This window comes from Polistes dominula, unplaced genomic scaffold, assembly GCF_049000335.1.
Source record: "Polistes dominula isolate Pdom_NZ unplaced genomic scaffold, Pdom_raw_medaka scaffold_35, whole genome shotgun sequence".
NCBI classification, from domain to species: Eukaryota; Metazoa; Arthropoda; class Insecta; order Hymenoptera; family Vespidae; genus Polistes; species Polistes dominula.
Window position 1 is genome coordinate 3,480,801 of NW_028300968.1, and position 20,671 is coordinate 3,501,471.

General features: G+C 35.5%; 3 protein-coding genes across 4 annotated transcripts in view; 1 reads left to right on the forward strand and 2 right to left on the reverse strand.

Moving 5' to 3' along the window:
- Ca-alpha1D (Ca[2+]-channel protein alpha[[1]] subunit D) overlaps nt 1–11,838 on the forward strand; it is a 48,369-nt gene extending 36,531 nt beyond the window's left edge. Inside the window, 8 exon segments of the mRNA XM_089173234.1 lie at nt 11–103; nt 259–377; nt 717–860; nt 2,229–2,560; nt 2,623–3,300; nt 3,641–3,771; nt 3,859–3,925; nt 3,928–11,838. Coding sequence (XP_089029360.1) covers nt 11–103; nt 259–377; nt 717–860; nt 2,229–2,560; nt 2,623–3,300; nt 3,641–3,771; nt 3,859–3,925; nt 3,928–4,304 — 1,941 coding nt within the window. The 3' untranslated portion in view covers nt 4,305–11,838.
- LOC107070056 (dnaJ homolog subfamily C member 2) lies at nt 8,817–14,514 on the reverse strand. The gene is made up of 5 exons (XM_015327899.2): nt 14,074–14,514; nt 13,517–13,795; nt 13,008–13,392; nt 11,835–12,939; nt 8,817–11,732 (listed from the first exon to the last, which is right to left on the reverse strand). Exons 1-5 carry the CDS (start codon nt 14,123–14,125, stop codon nt 11,682–11,684), a joined length of 1,872 nt encoding a protein of 623 aa, XP_015183385.1. The 5' UTR covers nt 14,126–14,514; the 3' UTR covers nt 8,817–11,681.
- A 135-nt stretch (nt 14,515–14,649) lies between these two features.
- Rip11 (Rab11 interacting protein) lies at nt 14,650–19,882 on the reverse strand. Of its 2 annotated transcripts, none has more exons than XM_015327815.2 (7): nt 19,611–19,882; nt 17,831–17,869; nt 17,075–17,321; nt 16,244–16,622; nt 15,872–16,164; nt 15,345–15,798; nt 14,650–15,249 (listed from the first exon to the last, which is right to left on the reverse strand). In XM_015327815.2, exons 1-7 carry the CDS (start codon nt 19,639–19,641, stop codon nt 15,073–15,075), a joined length of 1,620 nt encoding a protein of 539 aa, XP_015183301.2. In that variant the 5' UTR covers nt 19,642–19,882; the 3' UTR covers nt 14,650–15,072. The 2 variants fall into 2 exon arrangements, with proteins under 2 accessions (XP_015183301.2, XP_015183300.2); XM_015327814.2 differs by lacking the exon at nt 19,611–19,882 and adding an exon at nt 18,734–19,031.
- Between the last annotated feature and the right edge of the window lie 789 nt (nt 19,883–20,671).

Consider the following 20,671-nt stretch of genomic DNA (forward strand, 5'->3'; position numbering starts at 1 on the left):
TTTTTTTCAGAGAAATCATTCGCTATTTGGTAGCGTTTGGTCGAGCATGCGTAAAGGACACCACAGCTTCCATAGAGCGAGGTCGCTCAAAATGAACTCTAAGGTAATAATAAAAAAAGAAATAAAAATACTTACCAGATCCTGTTCGATTCCTACCAACAATATCCCAATAATAATGCACTTACTCATAGTTACTGCTTTTGTTTCGTTTTATCAAGATTTTGTCACTGTCAAGATAGCAATTTCTTTCCTTCGTAGGCTTCCCCATCAAATTCCATAGACTTTTTGGCGTATCCATCATTGCAAAGGGGCATAGGACCAGACGCTCCGAATCAAATCACTGCGAGATCTCATCAAGTCGTGCCAAACGTAGCTGGGTGAGTAGTCATCCGTTACCTATAACAAACGAAATTTCGATTAGTTTTAGTATAGTTTAGAAATCCTTTCGGTTTTTGAAGTGAAAATTTCTTTAGAATGGAGGTGATTTGAAAAATGCGAACGGAAATCCATGGTAACGCGAACGAACGCAACTTATTTCAATTTATAATGCGAGTCTACGAAAAATTCAATCAATGCACGAGTGTAATAAAAATTTAATCAATGCACGAATTTAGGAAAAGTTCATTCAATGCACGATGTCAATGTCATTTTAATTTGAGAATATTTTTTAATAATATATGATCTGCACACATGATATTTGTTTGTTTTATTTATAGTGGTCTAAGCGATAGCGCTATGAATCAAATGGAAATGGATCCGAGGTTAACGGGTGTCGAAGAAAATATTCCCTTAAGACCTCTTGCCGTATTTGGCAACACCACGCAACGTTCAACCTATCATAGTACTTATAAAATGGTCGGGTAAGTAAAGAACCAGCGAAAATATTATTTTGGCCGGAGCGGCCAAATCGCGTGTCCTGTTTCTTTGTTAGGCATCGTGTCGGTCAACGTCTCATCAGTGGTTTACGCATTTATTATTTTTCAAAACGATACATCTCTCTATCTTTCTATCTATCTATCTCTTTCTATCTCTATCTTTCTCTCTCTCTCTCTCTCTTTCTCTTTCTCTCTCTCGCTATCTCTCTCGATATCGCGTCATGTAATAATAGTGCATGAAAGATGTTCATACGACTTACTACTTATACGATTCGATTGATTTCGGAGTCCAAGTTTGTTAATAAAAAACAAAACAATAAGCTAATAGCTTCGTTCATACAAAATAAGATTAATTTTTCAATTAGATCAATATATGATTGTACAGAGATAATATGTGCATAGTCGCGAGATTAGGATTTCGTTGAACACCGCGTTAGCAAGATCCGAAATAAGATTTTGTTTTTGTTATTTTTGTTGTTGTCATTGCGCCTATAAGTAGCTTCGTACGCATAATCAATGAATCTTTTCTATTTGCGTGCACGCGTTATCGTTTATCGCCGCATCTAGCAAGTTTCATAGCTCCGCGCGTGTCGACGATACGTATCATTGGTATTATCATCGTCCTACGCTTTTCTGTTTACTGTCGTACGTTTCAGTGGACCGGGTAGCGGTAACTATCTTCATCCCAATAGCGAATATGGTAAGACAAGTTAGGGGTCTGCGACTAGTAGTAATGGCTTTTATTTGATTAAATTGCATTGCTCGCTTGCCGCGCCTGCATGCTTTCCGTTTTATCATTTATACATATATATATTATATATTATCTATTAACTTTAGTATCAACCCACGAATTGTCTCCTGATCAAATGATTTGTTATTTAAAAATACCGTAGCATTCAGGAGACAATCGGTGAAGAAAATCAACTAGGCCAAGTTCTGACGTTGAAGATACGGTTAAGCTCGATCGAAAGTATCGAGGATTAGCGGCGTTGCATCTCAACCGCAGTAATTGGCTATGCAAAATAATAATAATAATAATCGCATGTGGTTTGCGCTGTTATCTTTCTCGATCCGATATATATTTATATATATATTATATTATTATATTATATATATATATAATATATTCTATATTACGAAGCGTGCCTGACCGGATCGTCGCGTCTCCCAAATAATGTGAGATGTTAGACGGGGTCGAGTACGTGGTACACTTAATTATCCTTGGCTCGTGACACTAGGGACTGGTAAATGTAACTAAAAGAATGGTTTTTCGCCCGTTTTCTCTTTCACCGGCCTGCGTGCGTGGTGCATATGGCTTGCGTGCGTGTATCCTTGGACTGCTATCGATGGCAGTCTTCAGGACGGAGTCGAGCGGCAGTTGACACCACCTACCCCTCCGCCACGAAGGATATCAGGACAGAGTACTAGCGGCACCGTTACCAGCACAACTACCGTCACCACCAGCACTACTACTAGCACCGGCACGACCACCCACCCTATTATCGCCACTGTCACCGAAACAGTTGTCACTGCAGATACAGTTGTCACAGCTGTCACGGGAGGAACGAGCGCTAATTCCTCAACTACCGCGACCAGTCCAGCTTCCTCTTCGAATGGCACCAACCGTTACTATACCTACGCGACGGGGGGCTGCTGCGTCGATTGTGCCGTCTGGAGCAATCACGGTACGAGATCTTGTCGCTCATCGATTTAGATAGTTAAATTAAACGATAGAAATACGAATTAGAAATGCGAGAAGACAACGAATTCGATCTCGTACCGGACACGAGCGTGGCCGTAGATGACGACGACGAGGAGGAGGACGAAGAAGATTTGGAGGAGGAGTTGGACGAGGATGAGGAAGAGGATGAGGACGAAGAAGAAGAATCGTCGATAGCGAGCGGCAGTACCGTCACCGATGATACGTGGAACAACTCCGAGGGTGGTGCACATCCAACTGCTAAATTACCATCGTCGGCACCGAGTAATAAGAAAGAAAGCGAGAGGGGGGCGGCGGCGATCCCAATGTTGCGCCGGCCTAAGGCAACGATGCAAATACGAAAATTAGAAAGTCGAGCGCGAGCTATGGCAGCATCCTTGAGACCACCAAGCCTCCTATTTGGGACGAGGTCGCGACGCCAAAGCGACGCTGGAGGAAAATCAGCACCCTCCAGTTTTCGCAGATGTCGCGAGGCCGTTTCCGAAGCGGCCGACGGAACCGGCAGCGATCCTCCGAGCGATCCTCTGACCGATCCACCGAGCGACGCCGGAGGAACAACAACCACCATCGGAAGCCTCGCCAACGGCCTCAAAATGGCGCAGACCCAAGCGATCGCCGTAGCTGGTTTCCTCGCCAACGTCGACTCGCGTCAATGGCGCGTATGCGAGTCCTGTTTCTCCCACCGAGCCTCCTTCCACGGCAGAGGTGACGCCAACCTTACATTGTATCCTCTTATACCTTTCGAACCTACCTTCGATTCGTCGCAGCCGCTCGAACCACGCGCGCATTTATTATTCTCTCTCTATTTTCTATTTTCCTTTTGTGTATTTTGTACTAACACTTTCTTTCTTTCTTTCTTTCTTTCTACATCTATCCTTTTTCTCTCTTTTTTGACGCTTGAAATAACACATTTGTCCGTTCATGTGGTGATTTGTCGTTGGCGCGTGACTCGCGCGACGTGCAGCATCGAAGAGTTCGAGATAATAATCCCCGAAATCGATACGTGTTAACTTTTTCATTGTTTTGCTCCATAACCCGTCATTAGTTCCATCCTGGGCTGGAGAGAGCAACGGAAGCGTCGGAGCCGAACGGCTTACCCATAGTTTACCTGGCAGTCCTGCCGACCGAAAGCCGAACTTTGAAGTTATTGGAAGTGCCGAGAGTTTGGTAGGACGGGTGAGTTATTATTATCCATATGTTTCTTTGCTTTTTTACATGAAGAACAGTAACGACCAATGATTATTCGCGTTCTTTCGTACACAGGTACTCGTTGAACAAGGACTGGGCAAGTATTGCGACCAAGAATTCGTGAGATACACGTCTCGCGAGATGCAGAGGCTTTGGACATGACGCGGGAAGAAATGGATCGAGCAGCTCATCAATTGCTCTTGGAGGAAAGACGTAGTCAATCTTTCAGATATCAACAACAACAACAACAACAGCAGCAGCAACAGCAACAGCAGTTGCAGCTGCAGCTGCAGTTACAGCAGCAGCAATATCAACAACAACAAGAACAGCAACAATTACAGGCCGGCATGGACCAACAGTGGAATCCCGCGTATCCGCAACCAATCGGAATAGGTTACCAACCTTTGCAAGAGCAACCACCGAGTGGTACGCAACGAACGTTCCATCATCAGCCGAGCTACCAACTTCAAGACCAACAACAACAACAACAACAACAACAGCAGCATCAGCCACCCTCTTAGCAGCAGGAAGACGATTGTTTCGTTAAGAAAATTCCGTCTACGTAGCCTCGAATTCGAACGCTCCATTCGGACCAGTCAAAGTCGTGAGTCGTTCGATTTTTCTGTCGATCGGGGGAGACGGATAGACACACACACACAAAATAGAGATACCGCTCACCACACCGATCATCTCACCCTCGTAACGAGACGCGGCTCGTTGTGTACCACGCTAGCACAAACAAAAAAGTCCTTTTTCTACTATCCGAATATTTTTATCGATCGATCGACGAGAGTCCACATTTCCTTCGGATTTCCAATTCGATTTTCGAAGATAACACAGAAATCACGGATGGCGAGTTAGATAGTTACCAATACACTTTTCTTTTATTTTCTTATCGTTAAGCAAACGAGAAAACAAGATAGCATGATGATCGAATGAGATAATCCAATAAGAATTATTTTCCGTGGAATTGACATAGCTTAGAGACGTACAACGTTACCAAAGTATATGTTTAAACATAACGAACGTTGTTTTCGTTTCTCCTTTTTGTTTCTCGGTATTCGAAGACTTGAAATAATCAGTCAGCCGAGATCCGCGAACCTCAAACGGACTTCCGTCCGAGAACTGGAGGAAGAAGAGGAAGACAGATCTTATTCCTCTTCTCCCCTTTTTTCTCTTTCATTAATACGGTATAAAATAGAGCTATATTATACGCATATTATTATTACTATTATTATTATTATTATTATTATCATTATCGTTGTTACTATTATTATTACTATATAATTTTTATCGTCATCACGATCACCATTTATCGTCACTCTTATATTATATTATTATCTATCATTAATTAATACCATTTAACTATCGTTAATTATTCGTTATAATATTGTTCGTCCTCATCGATAGAAGTTTTAAAATGAAAAGTCACTCTTTAAGAGAAAATCGCTAATTAGTACGTTTAAAAAAAAAATAAGTCATTGTCGCTACTTGCACGATGGATTGATTATTCTAGATGATATAACAAGTGCCTAAGTATCTAATAACTTCTTTCGGACCAGAGAAGACTTTTATCAACATAGACAAAGTACGACTATAATTGCGAAATTATGACGAGTTACATGTCGAGTATGTACACTACGATATTGTAACGCGAAATAGATATTATTATTATTATTATTATTATTATTATTATTATTATTATTATTACTACCTGTAAATATATATATGTTGCGCGCGTATTATTAAAGAGAATGCGCGATACGATGAATGGCCGATAAAAAGAAAAAATAGAAAAATACAGCAGCCAGTGAAATAATTCGATGATTGTAGGGAGCGCGCGAAAGATTTTAAACAAAACAAAAAAAAACAATGAATGGAACGTTCGTATTTCGTATTCGAAAAAAATGGAAAATTTCGACCTAGAAAATACACGTAAACATACACGCACATACTTACACTCTCGTACGCGTTCGAGCATACGAAAAACCTTCTCTTGTAACATATGCAGTAAGTATCGTTTAAAATAATCGTACGCTCCACCATTTTAATAAATTTTTCTTTGAAAATTATTAGGAAAATTATTAATCTAATAAGTATAATGTGTACACAATTTTAAATGACACTAGCTGTATATAGACTTCTAAATAATCTAATTCGACAAAAAACGAAACGAAGAAGAAGAGAAGGAAGAACAAAAAAGAGGAAGAGGAGTAAACAAAGAAGAAAAGTAATGAAAGATTTAAAAAACTATATATCGCAGATTTTTCAATGTAAATCATTCGACAAGAACAGAAAAAGAAAAAGATCCGCTCCCATTTCCTCTGACGCACAAAGTTTAACTAAAGAAGAAATATAAAAAGTATCGAATAATCGCGATTTGATGTTCTATAGAGCCATTATTATTATTATTATTATTACTATTATTATTATTACTATTATTATTATTATTCTTGGTAAAACCAAGCAAACACGTAAGACACATATTTTTCTTTCCTTCGATTTAGAGATAAAATATTCCGATCTCGGATTTAATAATCAAATCACTTTAAAAATCGTTTTCTCGCGTCTCATCACCCGAGTAAAAAAAAAATACGTATTACTTAATTACGGTACCATTATTAATGATTACCTATTGCAACAAAAAAATGAGGGAGAAAATAAATAAAAGAAAAAAGAAAGAAACGATGCCAATGTCGCATTCGATAATTCGTTTAAACGCATCCACCAATTAACGTTAGGATCGAAGTAAGATCGACGTATATAATCACGGTATTTGTGAAATAAAAATATATTTATTTTCATTGGCCCGAAGTATATATATATATATATATATATATATTGTAGGATCGAACGCCTTCATGCCAAATACTTTAATAGGCATTCGTAGATATCTTTCCTACACACACAATAGAATCTTACAATATATATATATATATATATATATATATATATATGTGGATTCGATTAATCGAATACTTGGACGCGACTACAACGTTGCTTGCGAGATCGCCAACGAATTTAATCGGCGTTGTTAACTTCGAGATCGTTGTGTCATTTCCTAATATCTCGAATGTTTCTTTTTTTCGTACCTTATTAACAACAACGAATCTCATTGCATATTTAAAACAAAGTATGAAATTTTGGTCATAAAATTGCGATTAACAATTTGGTTTATGTATTATTATCACGTTGTATGTATTATTGTATCTCATAGATAATTAAGATATGCGAACGAGAAGATAGAGAGAGGTGTGGATGGAACAAAACAAATAATGTTTATTCTAAATCTTTGCGATCGTTGGACCACTCAGAACTCGCTTTCAAAAATTCTGGACAATATCCTTTGGTGAATGTCGAAGCGATTCAATCCTGTCTAGTGCCTTTCGTAATTATCCTTACAAGGTTTTTTTCCATTAGCACACGCTCGATGATTCAATTCTGTTCATTTTGTTTCTCTTTTTCCTACCCCCGATTTACGACGATGTCCAGGAGAAAATAAAATGACGCTACAACTACGATCGAAAGATTTTGACGTGCGTCAAAAGTCTTCACGATTCTCTTTCAGCGTGTTAAAACCAATTTGGGAGGACCTTTTAAAGGATCGATTGAACATAAAATATATTTAATAACAAGAGGAACGAAGTATTTCAACGAAGTACGGAACTTATGTTTTAGTCCTAGGATAATCGCGAGCCCATTGCTTATAAAAAAATAGTTATTACACACATACAAACACACATATATACGTATACACTTGAATCTTTCGTATATCCGTTTTTTGGACGTCTTTCTAAATAATCTCGTACTCGTCTATAACCGTCTTTTTATACCTAAACTATCTTTAAAAGAAAAAATGAGAGACAACTTTATACAGAAAATTAGATTAACTCGCGTGACACGTTCTCTTAAACTTTCTAATAAATAAATAAATAAAACAAAGAACAATTCTCGTAATCGTCGATGTCGTTTAGATAGTTCTAACAAGAAGACTTTTTACGTCGCCGATATTAAGAGAAAGTGTGTTTTTAAATGTGATAAAAATACGAAGATGAGAGGACTCTCTCTCCCCCCACCTCTACCCCAACCAACCAACCATCGTCAAGAAATAATAAGGGAAGAAGGCGCGATACTTATGTACAGGGAATATATCTTTCTTTTTTTCATTTCTTGCTTAATAACGTTGTTGTTGTTGTTGTTGTTGATTTAAATCTACGACAAATGAGAGATAACGAGTTTTTTAACCGTAGCACAATTTTGAAAAATCGCACAAAATAATTCCGATTTTATCCGCATCGTGTATTTATCCCATTATTAATTTAGATATTTTTGATACGACTAAAAAGTATAATAGAAAATCGTCATCTCGTGATTTCGCTAGTAGAAAGAAACAAATTAAAGAGGGGAAGAAAGAAACGAAAAGAAACAAATCGTGTCGTTCCTCTAATAGTCCTTTTTAAAATACGACAAAACGCACGCCTCTTCTGATAAGAGAATCGTGAAGAACTTTAGAAAAATGAAAGTTAACAAAACCCTGTTATATTATTAGAGGGAAGAAAAATTCGTATTAATTCGTCAAAAGTTGTCTCCAATATAATTGTGTAATGTACGTTGTCGTCGTATTATTTTACGATCGAAAAAATCTTTTTTGGTCTATATTTCATTTTTGTACGCGCAATGAAAAACATAATTCGACCGTATAGACGCCATTTTTTAAGAGCACAACTTTATAAAATTATTGTTAAGGGACCATCTCAGTGTAAGAGGCCAAAAAATTATTAATTTTCGTGATTGTTTTTCGGATGGATAGTAGGAGAGGATCGGGATGTTTTTTTTCCGAATAAGACCACTTTTTAACAATACAAAAATATTATTTTCATTCGTTCTTATTTATTTTTACTTATTGTTAATAATTATTTTAAAAAGTGAGTAAAAAAATGGGGGCAATCGGTGTCAACAATAGTGGTCGCAGTTTGCATCTCAAAGAAAAAAATCAAATTGATTATTAATCTGTAGGGAAGCCGCTGTGGAGGTTATCTTTTTTTTTGAAATTTGACAAAATGGCTACGGTTTGAAGAAAAAGTACGAAATTTAGCCCAGTTTTTCAACAGTTTTTCGTGTAAAAAAATAGGAAAAAATTAAAAAAAAAAGAAAAAAAAGCTTCCATAGGGACATAAAGAATAAAGTAAAAAAAAATTCCGTAAAAATTTCAAGACGACAGCTTGAAAACTCTCACTCTAAGAGGTAACACCGTTTGTAAAAAGGGCATTTTGAGAAAAATGCGTATTTAAATTTGAAAATTTTACAGAACACGCACAACTATATGTACTTCAAGATAAGACAAAAAAAAATCGATTTTTTTTTAATTTTACACTGAGATGATCCCTTAATAACGCCTAACCACGAGTTATATAAAAACAGTTAAGCGTGTACGATCGTTCGAACATTTTCATGAAAAGAGATCGTAGAAGAATGCTGAATAATATAATTAATCATTTTGGCATCGAGATGATGTACCACACACACACACTTCTTCCTCAATGATATTGTCCTTTAAACGTTATCATCAAACAACATTTTATGTCCTTATAGCGTAAAGAGTATGTGTGTGTGTATGTGTGTATTTTACGTATAAGATGATATTATGCACGCATCATACACACATGTATATGTAATAAAAATTGTGTAAAGTTGCAATGAAAGTCTTACCAGGGCGTTCATATAAATTTAATCACCTCGATCGTCTTTAAAAATTTCACTGAATCACACTATAAAGAAAATAAAAATTAAAGAAAAAAATAATGAAGATAAAAAGAAAACGTTAACTCGACGATCGGTAGTATAAACATATTTTCATAAAAAATTATTGTTATATAGAAACTAGCGTTGTTATATAGAACTAATAAGTTTCATTTCTCCTAAGAAATAGAAAATCGCGTGGCATCTATTTTATTCTTATTTTCATTCGAGCAAATAATTTATTAACACTACAAAAATCACTTCAATTTTATGAAAAAAATAAACAAAGGCGTTAGAAAAGCGCCTACAAAATTGAAAATCTTTTTTACAAAGGAAAAAAAGCTTATAAATTTACTTTGAGCACTGCGATAACTTGAACTTACTAACCGTAACTGAATAAAATCCTCAGGATGTTTCACTTTTGGATTTCTGGTAAATGCTTATTGGAGATTGGTCGATCGATATATGGACTATAGTCATTATTGGACCAAACTTTTGAAAAAAACCAAACCTTTATTACATTAGTTGATAGGGACCCTATAGGAGGGATGCGCCATGTACATTGCTGGGGGACCGGAACTCGATTTTGTGCGCGAATGACTCAAACATTGAAATAATTATGAAATAATGAATTGCATCAAATACAGAAAAAAAAATGAACTATATTTATTGATAATTAAAAATTTATATTAAAATAGAATAGGTTACACGAAAAAATTATTATAAATTCAAGCGGTCCCCCAAAATTTTCGGCCAATGGCACATGAGCTGAATATGAATGGCGCATCCCTCCTACAGGATCCCTATAGTTAGGGATCCTATAGGAGGGATGCGCCATGTACATTGTTGGGGGACCGGAACTCGATTTTGTGCGCAAATGACTCAAACATTGAAATAATTATGAAATAATGAATTGCATCAAATACAGAAAAAAAAATGAACTATATTTATTGATAATTAAAAATTTATATTAAAATAGAATAGGTTACACGAAAAAATTATTATAAATTCAAGCGGTCCCCCAAAATTTTCGGCCAATGGCACATGAGCTAAATATGAATGGCGCTTCCCTTCTACAGGATCCCTACCTATAGTTTGGAAGACACGCACTCTTCCGCCTTCTATGCTCCATACAAGATCAAGAAATCGCTCCGATGCTAAAGAAGTTTTCACTAAAAAAAAACTATTCTACTACTACTATAGGTCCATTCTATTCCAATGGAGATGTAAGATCCGTTCTTGTTGATTGGACAGAAACGCTAGTTTAATTTCATCCGAAATGCACGAATATTATAATAATGAAAATAATAATAATAATAATAATAATAATAAAAATAATAATAATAATAGTAATAATAATAATAATAAAAAAATAATAATAATAATAGTAATAATAATAATAATAAAAAAATAATAATAATAATAAAAATAATAATAATAATATTAATAATAATGGATAAGAGACGATAAATATACGAAGAGACCGAGCGAACAGCATTTTGCTGACTAGAGAAAAACTAACACAGAAATTGTTGTTGTTGATGTTGTTGTCAAAAAAATGTGTCAAATTAAAATATAAGGATTTCAAACATCTTATGTTTGGATGATCGCAGATTAACCCTTTCCAAATGAAATTTGATGAACAACAATTAGTAAGATGCGCTTTTTAAAATGTAGTTTTTATTTATAAAGTAATTACTTCTTTTTCTTTTTCATCTACGGTTCATCTAAATATTTTGTATTTTACATTACTTACACGATATTCGAATCGAGTTAACGCAAACAAAAAATCTATGTATCAATGATGAATTTGGAGCCTCTTAGGTTCAAGATTCTCCATTCGTTAGTATCTAATTATATATAGCGATGCGTTTGATTAAAAATAAACGGTGCTAGGAATTTTCTATGCTCACAAACAGTATAAATTTGAACGAAATTAAAAAGACAATGAAAAACTACAACGATTTCTATGCTGCGCACACGTGTGTATGTAGGTCCAAGCAAGGCACCGTAATGTACATTGGCAGGAATTCAATAATAATATCTAACATTCATCCTCAACTGAAATTCCTACAATGAAATGGTGGAAATGATATAAAAAATGGTCATAATTAAGAATGAATAAGTTACAAAGAAATTCATCTTAAGAAGAGTTAATATTATTTCATGACTTGTGCTGCTTTTTTCGCTTTGACGAGTTCCACGAGTTCCTATGGAAAGAAACAAAGAAACAAAAAAACAAAAATACAACAGATTGTTCATTAAACGTGACTAAAGTTAATTCAAAGTAATAAATTAAGAAAGAAATATACCTTATACCTCCTCATACATTCTTTTTTCGTTCTAGTTGGTATGCATCCTGCTATTTGATCCCACCTGTCGGGAACCGTTGTGGGATAAGTTTTTAATGCTTGCTCAAGAAGTTTCTGTTCAACAGGGGTCCAAGCTTGAGACTCCTTCTTGACATCTTTAGCGTCGCTAGATATTCCATTGGAAAGAGGATGATCCAAACGTTCAGTTACAGCTGGCATTCTTTCTTCGATTCCTTCTTTGGTTTTTTTCTCTGCGATAAAATTATCATAAGCATTTTTATTAGCTCTTTCCTTAAGACTCGACTTGCTAAAATCGGTAGATTGTAAATCTTTAGCTTTTGCCAAAACTTCTTTGGCGTCCCGCGTTATACTGCTTGATGAGGTACTATGTTGATTAATAAAATTGGCTACCACTTCCCAACGTTGATTTGTACCAGCAGGAAATAAATTGACAGCCTTTATTAAAAGTTGCAAATCATTTTCATTCCACGGAGCGGTATGAGCTTTCACCTGTTTTTCTGGTGTATTTCTTGTATCATTATTTATTATAGCAGCTCTACGTTCCGCTTCTATTTTTTGTTCTGTTTCTTTTACCAGATGGAGGAATGCGTTTCTACCATCACTTTGTAGCTTCTTCATAGCTTCTTCTAATTGAATTAGTTTAAACAATTCGCATATTTTTTCTACACTTTCCATATGCTTAAGACTTTCGGCTGAACTTTCAGCAAAGTAATTATTAGATTTACAAAAGTCGCGCAACGCTTTTCTTTCCTTTCTAAGTGCTTTTTTCTGTGCCTCCCTCTCTTGTTTCAACGCATCCATTTTTGCACGTTCCTCAGATTCACGTTTTTCTCTCTCTAATCTTTCTTTCTCTGCAGCATCTCTAGCTATTCTCTCTTCTTCCAGTTGTCGAGCTTTTGCAGCTTCTTGCTTTGCCTTCTTTGCAGCTGTTTTTTTATTTTTGTCATCCTGTTGAAATTTCTTTATTCTTGGATCTACGTTATAAGCCATATCAACTAGCGAACGTATTCTTGCCATTTCTTCCTTCTTTCGTTTTGCTCTCGTTGCTTTATTCTTTTTCTCGATCCATTTGCGCATATCTCGGCTAAAATGCCATTTATTATAGTATACGTTAAGAAAAAAGATAAGAAACAAAGATTTAGTTTTACTTACTCTTGTCCACTTTCTTTATCTTCTTCGTCGAGATACGAGTACTCCCGCCAAGAATCAAAGTCGTACCAAAAAGAATAAAATTTTTCTACTTTATCTCTAGGTGTGTTTGGTCCACCTAAAAGTGGAACTGGTTTTTTGGTAGACCATCTAGCATTATCTTTGAATGCTTTTCCCATGATTTCATAAAAATTATTTTTACATTCCTTCTCGTCTGGCAAATCATCATTAAAATAAGGATCTATGCTGTCGTAACTTCTTCTTTTAACAGTCGTTCCAAGAGTCTCCCATGCACGAGTAATGCAAGTAAAGTAGTCATCATCTGGTCGTATTTCCTCTCCCAATGCCTTACGCTTATCCGGATGATGTTTCAATATCTTCTGTTTATCTGTAATTCACATATTAAATATGGATATAATATAAATCATTAACTATTATGCATATTAGGTATCTGCAAACGACATAACACCTACGTTCATGTATAGAGTATACTTTGAACTGTCTTTACGTACAAGCCCTTTTAATAATATCTTCTGTAGCCCTGTGCCTAAGTTTTCTTATGCCTAACACTGCGTAATGGTCTTGATCTTTCCATTCCTTTGGATCCAACGATCTTAAATATTCGAGGTCATCTTCGAATTCATATTGAGACAGATCTTCTTCTTCTTCATCTGATGATTCTGAGACACTGTATGGTGCAAAGCAGCGAAGAAACTGGGCTTTCCAAGCTTGAGCCGTAGAATATAAAACCACTGGTCCTGCCGTGGATACTGTTACATTCTCACATGGTTCTGTATAGTAACAAATTTTACAATATAATTAACAAAAATTCTATACGGTTAACAAAGCACATATAACAAACTTTGGTCGGTTTCAATTAAACTTATTGAATTAACATTCATTTCAATTATTCCTAACAATAAATTAATTCTATTAAACAATTGATTAAACAATAATACAATTATTACATAAAAGAAAAAAGGATTTCCTATGTTAAGACTTTTCTAACTAAACCTAACCTCTCCAGCCCGGTGTTGAAGAAAAGATGAGGGAAAATACAATAACTCACCTAATTTAGAATTAAATGCATTAGAGTCATCATTCGCCGTTCCATCCGTCATTATTAATTAATTACAGGATATCACGAAAAATGTAATATTAAAACGACTTTCTGAAGAAAGGATGATACGACCGGAATTTTCAGGCTATGGACATATCGATAGAACGAGCGGTCGAATCTCGATTATGCGAGATCCAGTGCTACCAATCGTTCTTAACCTATTGAAAAATATCGATAAAATTATTATTTATACTTATACATTTCTTATTGTATAAATGTTTCTTTTTTATTATAATAATGATTCTAATTTAAATTGATTAAATAACTGTATTTAGATTTTAACATTTATTAGATGTTTTATACAACAAAATATATATATATATATTTATAAGACAACAGACACACAAGTATTTTTATTTTTATTTCATCTTTTGTACATGTAAAAATAATGAAAAGGTTATTTTTTTCTTTTTTTATTATTGTTTTCATATCATTTTATTTAGAATATAAAGATCTGTTATAGATATTGGCATTTCATCCAATAAGTTCATTCGGACGGACATACGTATTAAAATAAAACGCGAATTTGATTTCTTTAATGAATTCATGTTCTGTTATACTGGGAAGACAGGAAAATTATTGGAACATATTTAAAACATGTTTCAACGTCCACGATATTAACAGCAAAGTAAAAGACATATAATAATATTTTGAATTTGATACTACTAAAACTTAACGACACATTTGTGCAAATTACCTAAAAACTATATATATATGCTAAAAATGATTATCACGAGGAATAAGTTAAAAGCACGAACATTCTAACGTCGAATGATTGAACGAGATTAATAGTAATCAAAAAATAATAATAATAATAATAATAATAATAATAATAATAATAATAATAATAATAATAATAATAATAATAAGGAGCTTCGGCATTGGGAATAAAATGAAATTATTTAACAAGAATAATATCAGTTCGATTAGAAGAACACGCGTGAATTTTCACTGATGTCCAGGAGACGATAAACGTCTTTGTGTTTGAAATGGATTTTGCAATAAACGTGGTGAACACTCGATGACTCGTAACAACAAAGAATCAATGTAATCTTCCAAATCGACCATACGTTTCTTTTTGTCTGCTATTTCTGCTTGAAGTTGTAACGTCAGTTCTATCAAATCCTAGACAAACACAAACAAATTATTAGTAATACGATAATAGCAAAATTAAGAAAAATAATAATAATCATAAACATTCGTTGAAAATATATTTGTACTTCTCTAGATTTTCCGTCAAATTGGGAAATAACTTCATGGGGTAGTCGATGTTTCGATACTTGTTCACCCTTAAACGCGTCTTCCCCACCTATTATGATCCTTTCCGAGGATGAAGGATGATTCTCCTCGTTCATTTCTTTGGTTTTATTCTCCTTTTCCTTTTTTTTATCTTTCTTTGATATTTTCTCTTCCCTTGGACTCCGCGTAAGGAACTTTTCCTCTCTCTTATCCTTCAATTTATCTTCCTTGGAAAATTTATCTTTGATTAAAGAAGGCTTTTCCTCTTTGTTGTTCTTAATTTGAATTATTTCTCGCGGAGCTGGACTCGGAGGTTCTGGAGTATCTCTAAATCTGGATGTTGGCGATGGCGAGGGTGCTGGCGATCGATCCGATCGTTCGTCCTTTGCCTCATCTATCAAAATCTTTGGATTACTCAGCTTGTTATTTTCCCATCTGTAACGGGGAAAGAAAATGAAGTGTTAAATTTACGAGTATAGAAAATAAAATATATGAAAAATGATCTAACCTCTTGGAAGCACTAGGTTGCTTCCCGTAAAGTTTCAGACCCCATTCGTCTTTTTGATCATCGATTTTGGACAGAGACGTGGTCGAGAAACTTGTGGCAAAACGTGGTGGCTTATTGGGTGCCATGTTAATCATCATCGGTGCCGTTTGCTGTATTTCTTGACCGACATTATTTCGACCAGAGGAACCAGCGGATTCGACCGAGGTCACGCTATTGCTTTTCTTCGCACCATTTACACTAGCGACCGGTGCATTCAACGATGAGGCCGAACTCTTGTGAGACAGATCGTCGAACTGAAAGAAATCCTACGATAAGTATTATGACCAAAATTTCAATCCTAATCCCAGTTATTTCATTTAATTGTAAGCTTACCGTAAATTCATCCTCGTCCTCACTGATGACACCAGGATCGGCTTCTCCGGGTTCTTGTCTAGTCCTTCGAAATCCATGATCTTCTTCTCTCTCATCCAAATTCTCTTTATCTAATCTATTTTTGCTCTTTCCTTTAACTCGATTACCTATAGACTTGGCCAACTTCTTTAATCCCTTACGTTTCTCGATACTACCTATACTCAACAAACTTCCTCCAATTGACTGAGCCGCAGTCGACAATTGCCCTAGAGAACTTTTGTGTCTTTCCTTTCTCGTAAGATCAGTTAAACTACCAGCCTTCACTATAAAACCAATTCTTACTTCAAGCTCGCCTCTGTCTTTTGTATTTTCTTTTCCTGGCTTACTGCACAACGTATACCTAACAAAAAAAAGAAAAAAAAATGTATAATGCTTATCTATGAAATCTAAGAGACGAGAGAAAGTAAAATTATATGTATATAAGTTGAACTCAAGATTTTTTCCCTTTTTTTTATATATCGAGTTTGTGCATCACATTATGTGCATCACGTATGCATAAGCCGCGCACGTACATACTACGTTGGCTTCTGTCCAACATATAGTCGTGGTATCTACTTTACAGCTCGTCTCTTAACTCTTATTGTGTGCTCAATTTTAATATTAGATCTAATCTTACATATGTGCATCTATATGCACGCGTATATGCCGAGAATCCTAGATGAATTGCATAGGCCCGATCTTTTTCAACTCGTGCGAAAATATATGCAGCAAATAGTTGGTGAAAGCAAGACCGTAGTATCTTCGTAAAAAATCAATCCATCTTCGATATAGAGTTTTCACTTTATTACGTACCATCTATTCTTGGGTCTCTCATAAACATCGAAACTCGACAAGGGAATGCTAATCGTGCCGAGAAATTCATCTACGCCAAGGAAGTTACGGTGCAATGCCGTGAGGACGATTTCCGCGGTGTTTCCGTGTTCTGGTATGGCTAATTCGCATTCCTCATGCCATTCCACGTCCTTGGAAGCCTTCTCTTTCACCGACGTCTGGTACTTTTCCTTGCCGAGGGCAATCGTCACGAAGCAATCGTTGGTCTCTGAATCAAGATAGGTTAAACGTTTGTTACGTGGGTGGACGGGGAATTGACCGGTTAATTAATGAAAACCAAGTAGATTCTACATTATTTTTTGTGGAGTCTACCATCGTAAAACAACTCGAGGAACCTCGATTTCTCGTGAAATAGCACGTATTACGTCCTACCGTTATGCATTCTAAAGTATTCTTACCTCTGTTGCAATATTATATTTACTTTGAAACGGTGCAGAAAACTGAACGCGCGTGCTTACCTAAGCTATTCATAAATGTAAACGATAAATATTTAGCCCAAAAAATCTGGACATATTATTAGGTCAGTGATGCCGTAATCAAGTTCAAGAAATGATAATTAGTCATCAAAACGCTAACGCGTAACTAATTGTTTGCTACGAAATTTGATAACGCTGACGCATTATTTGTCTGATAAAATCGGTAATATAGTCAGAAAGTATTAAACATAAAGAGATTATTTTGAAAAGTAAACATATTTGAAGTGTTTTTTATACTCACTGTTTTTTCCTTTGGTCAATAGTCCTTTCGCTTTTTGAACTGTAAACAAAATGAAAATTATTCTCGTTAGTATTTTTTGCCTACTATATTTGAAACTTTTTACGATCTAGCATGACTTTCATCGGTTGCATACCAGTTCGTTCTATAACTTTCTGAAGAGAATCGCGTTCACTCTTATCGGCAAGTTAAAACGAGAAAATGTTAGCTATCGGTTACCGCCCCAATTAAGTATACAAATACGCCCCTGTTAATTTATCTAGGTCTGTGGCGAAAAGACGAATCCGTTAATAAGTTTATGAATAATTCTCACGATTTTCTCCTAGGATTAAATATGATTAAAAATGAAAAAAAAAAAAAGAAGTAGACTATAATTTTTTTCCCATAACATTCTTTCACGATTCAATTCCAAGTCAATGGGTCAAAGTCCATAAAAAAGACTTAACCGTGTACCATCGGTCAAATGTCGTTCAGGTTGGAAGCGTGCATTTTTTAACGCTTCGTGCGTCCAGGGACGTAACAACGAAATTCTATCCTATATTTTTCACAAAGACATTACTTCCAATTCAATTTTGAACGTTGGAAATGAAGGAAAAAAACAAATGGAATTATTTGTTAATTTACGTTAAACGCGCGACCGATGAAATCGAGTGGAAAGTTCCAAGTTTCTAACCTATAAATATTTAAATAGCTAATTGAAAAAGAAAGAAGGAGTTGTTGCAGCTGACTACGTTACTGATCGAAGGGAGTTAGCGGTCCGTATATACGAGCGAAAAAGGGGAGCAACATCAGGTCGCGTTATGCGAGCTTTCACACGACTATTTTCTATATAGAAGGATATAAAGGCATTGAGAAAACGGCGAAACCGTGCGGCCATCTTGAAATGAAGAGATCACCGTATTATACCTGTGTATAGACGTGTGCACACACTTAAATAACGTATATGGCTGCGATAATTGACTCTCGTCATATATTCCTCGCGTTAAAGTTCTCGTCTACAGCTGGTAAAAACCTCTCTACAGCCTTGTGCATCTCAAGCGTGAAACCGTTACTTCGAACTCGTAGCGAAACACTTTATACCAAAGCATAGATAATATTATAAACATTTGCTTAGCCATTTTGCGATATTCCTTCTTGAGAATGTTTATTCATTTATTTTTTTCTACAAATTCTTCTACACGCGATGCCTTTTAAATGATAGTAATATTACAACGTTTTCATATATTTATTTTAATCGTATAACGTAAACAACACTATCAACAACGATAACACGACGTTAAATATAGTCGCATATAAAGTTTCCAAAAAAAAGAATGACGGTATTACATTTGTACGTTTAGTTTCGTGTCGTCCTTCAAACTAGATTAGGCGCGCATTTTCGAATGACAAGCGCGGGAGAAGGTGCGCCGTCGTTCTTTTATTTATTTCTCTTATAAGAAAAAAAAATTAGAAAAAGAAACGTTATAAATAGGAGAATAGTATAACCGTCATAATATCGAAAGAAGAATTAGTGCAAAGCAACGAGATAATAGCTTTCTAAACACATTCCACTAGCAACGTGGTAATACTTAAGAGGTTTCGTTCGCCTACATTTCGACGAGGACAAAACACGTAACTCGGCTTACGCGTTCTATTTTAATCGACTTTAAACTCATATCTCATTTTCATGACTTCTCTTTATTTCTCTTATTTAAGAATGTAATCTATCTCTCTTGCTTCAAGCCACCTGTCGAGTCATAAGCGTTTAATTCAAACTTTATGACGTATCATTCGTGACTCTTACCTGTCACCTGTACGTGAGTAGGACTCCACATTTTCGGTCTAATCACTTGAGATCTGTCGCGTTGAATATATACGTGTTATGTTTCTAATCTGTTCTAATTTCCAAAAAATACGCACAACGCGCGTTCTTACGTGTCTATTAAAAGGCATTCTACGAGACGCTCCTTTTGTACACCCATGCGAAAATGGGTTTGCGGTAAAAGCACGTTTAAAAGTATAAAAGATGCTCACCGTACCGTACAGTGGCATCGACTACGACCAACTACGACTATACTCTTATGATACACCTTCCAACAACCGCTACGTCTACTTTCTCTCTTTCTCTCTCTGTCATTTATTATTTCTCTTTTTTCTTCTCTCTCTCTCTCTCTCTTTCTCTTTCAGCAATCTGTCAGCGTGCTAGTCCGTGCGCATCCTCCTCGCGCAGACCACACTGCTGTCATCCCAGGAACGGCACGAGATTAAGTCGGGCCCGGTCACCGCTTATGAATTCGAATCTATCTCTCGTCGATTTTTAGTTTAATTAGTGGCATCATCGATGCGTACAAACGTGAAAGTAAATTGAAGAAAATATGATCTCCTTCTTTTCTTTCGTCGTTACAATGAAAGCGTGTGTTTTCGTATACATAGAATATTTGTATATGCAAAATGAGTAAACAGTCTGCTAGTTAGTCATTACTTGAATCGCCGATAAAATACGAATATGCATTTATGATCTTGTCAATGAAATAACTCGTGTGAAATTCTTATAAAATTGTTCTCTCTCTTTAAAGATGACTAACTAAGAATACTCATTAATTTCTTAATGCTTATTTACATAGGAGATGGCCTTCCACAGTTCTATTGTTTGAAAGGAAACGTTTTAATAAATGGCTCTAACAATTATGAAAAAAAAAATAATAATGCCCGAAGTAATCAACGTTTATATTCTTTTATTAATGGTAACATCGATGCTAGCATCAAAATATCGAAAAGAAACGGAAACAACAAGTTGAAGTAGTTATAATTGCCGTGCATGGTTATCCTTGTTATTTCGTAATAATTTCTCGTGACTGGTACACG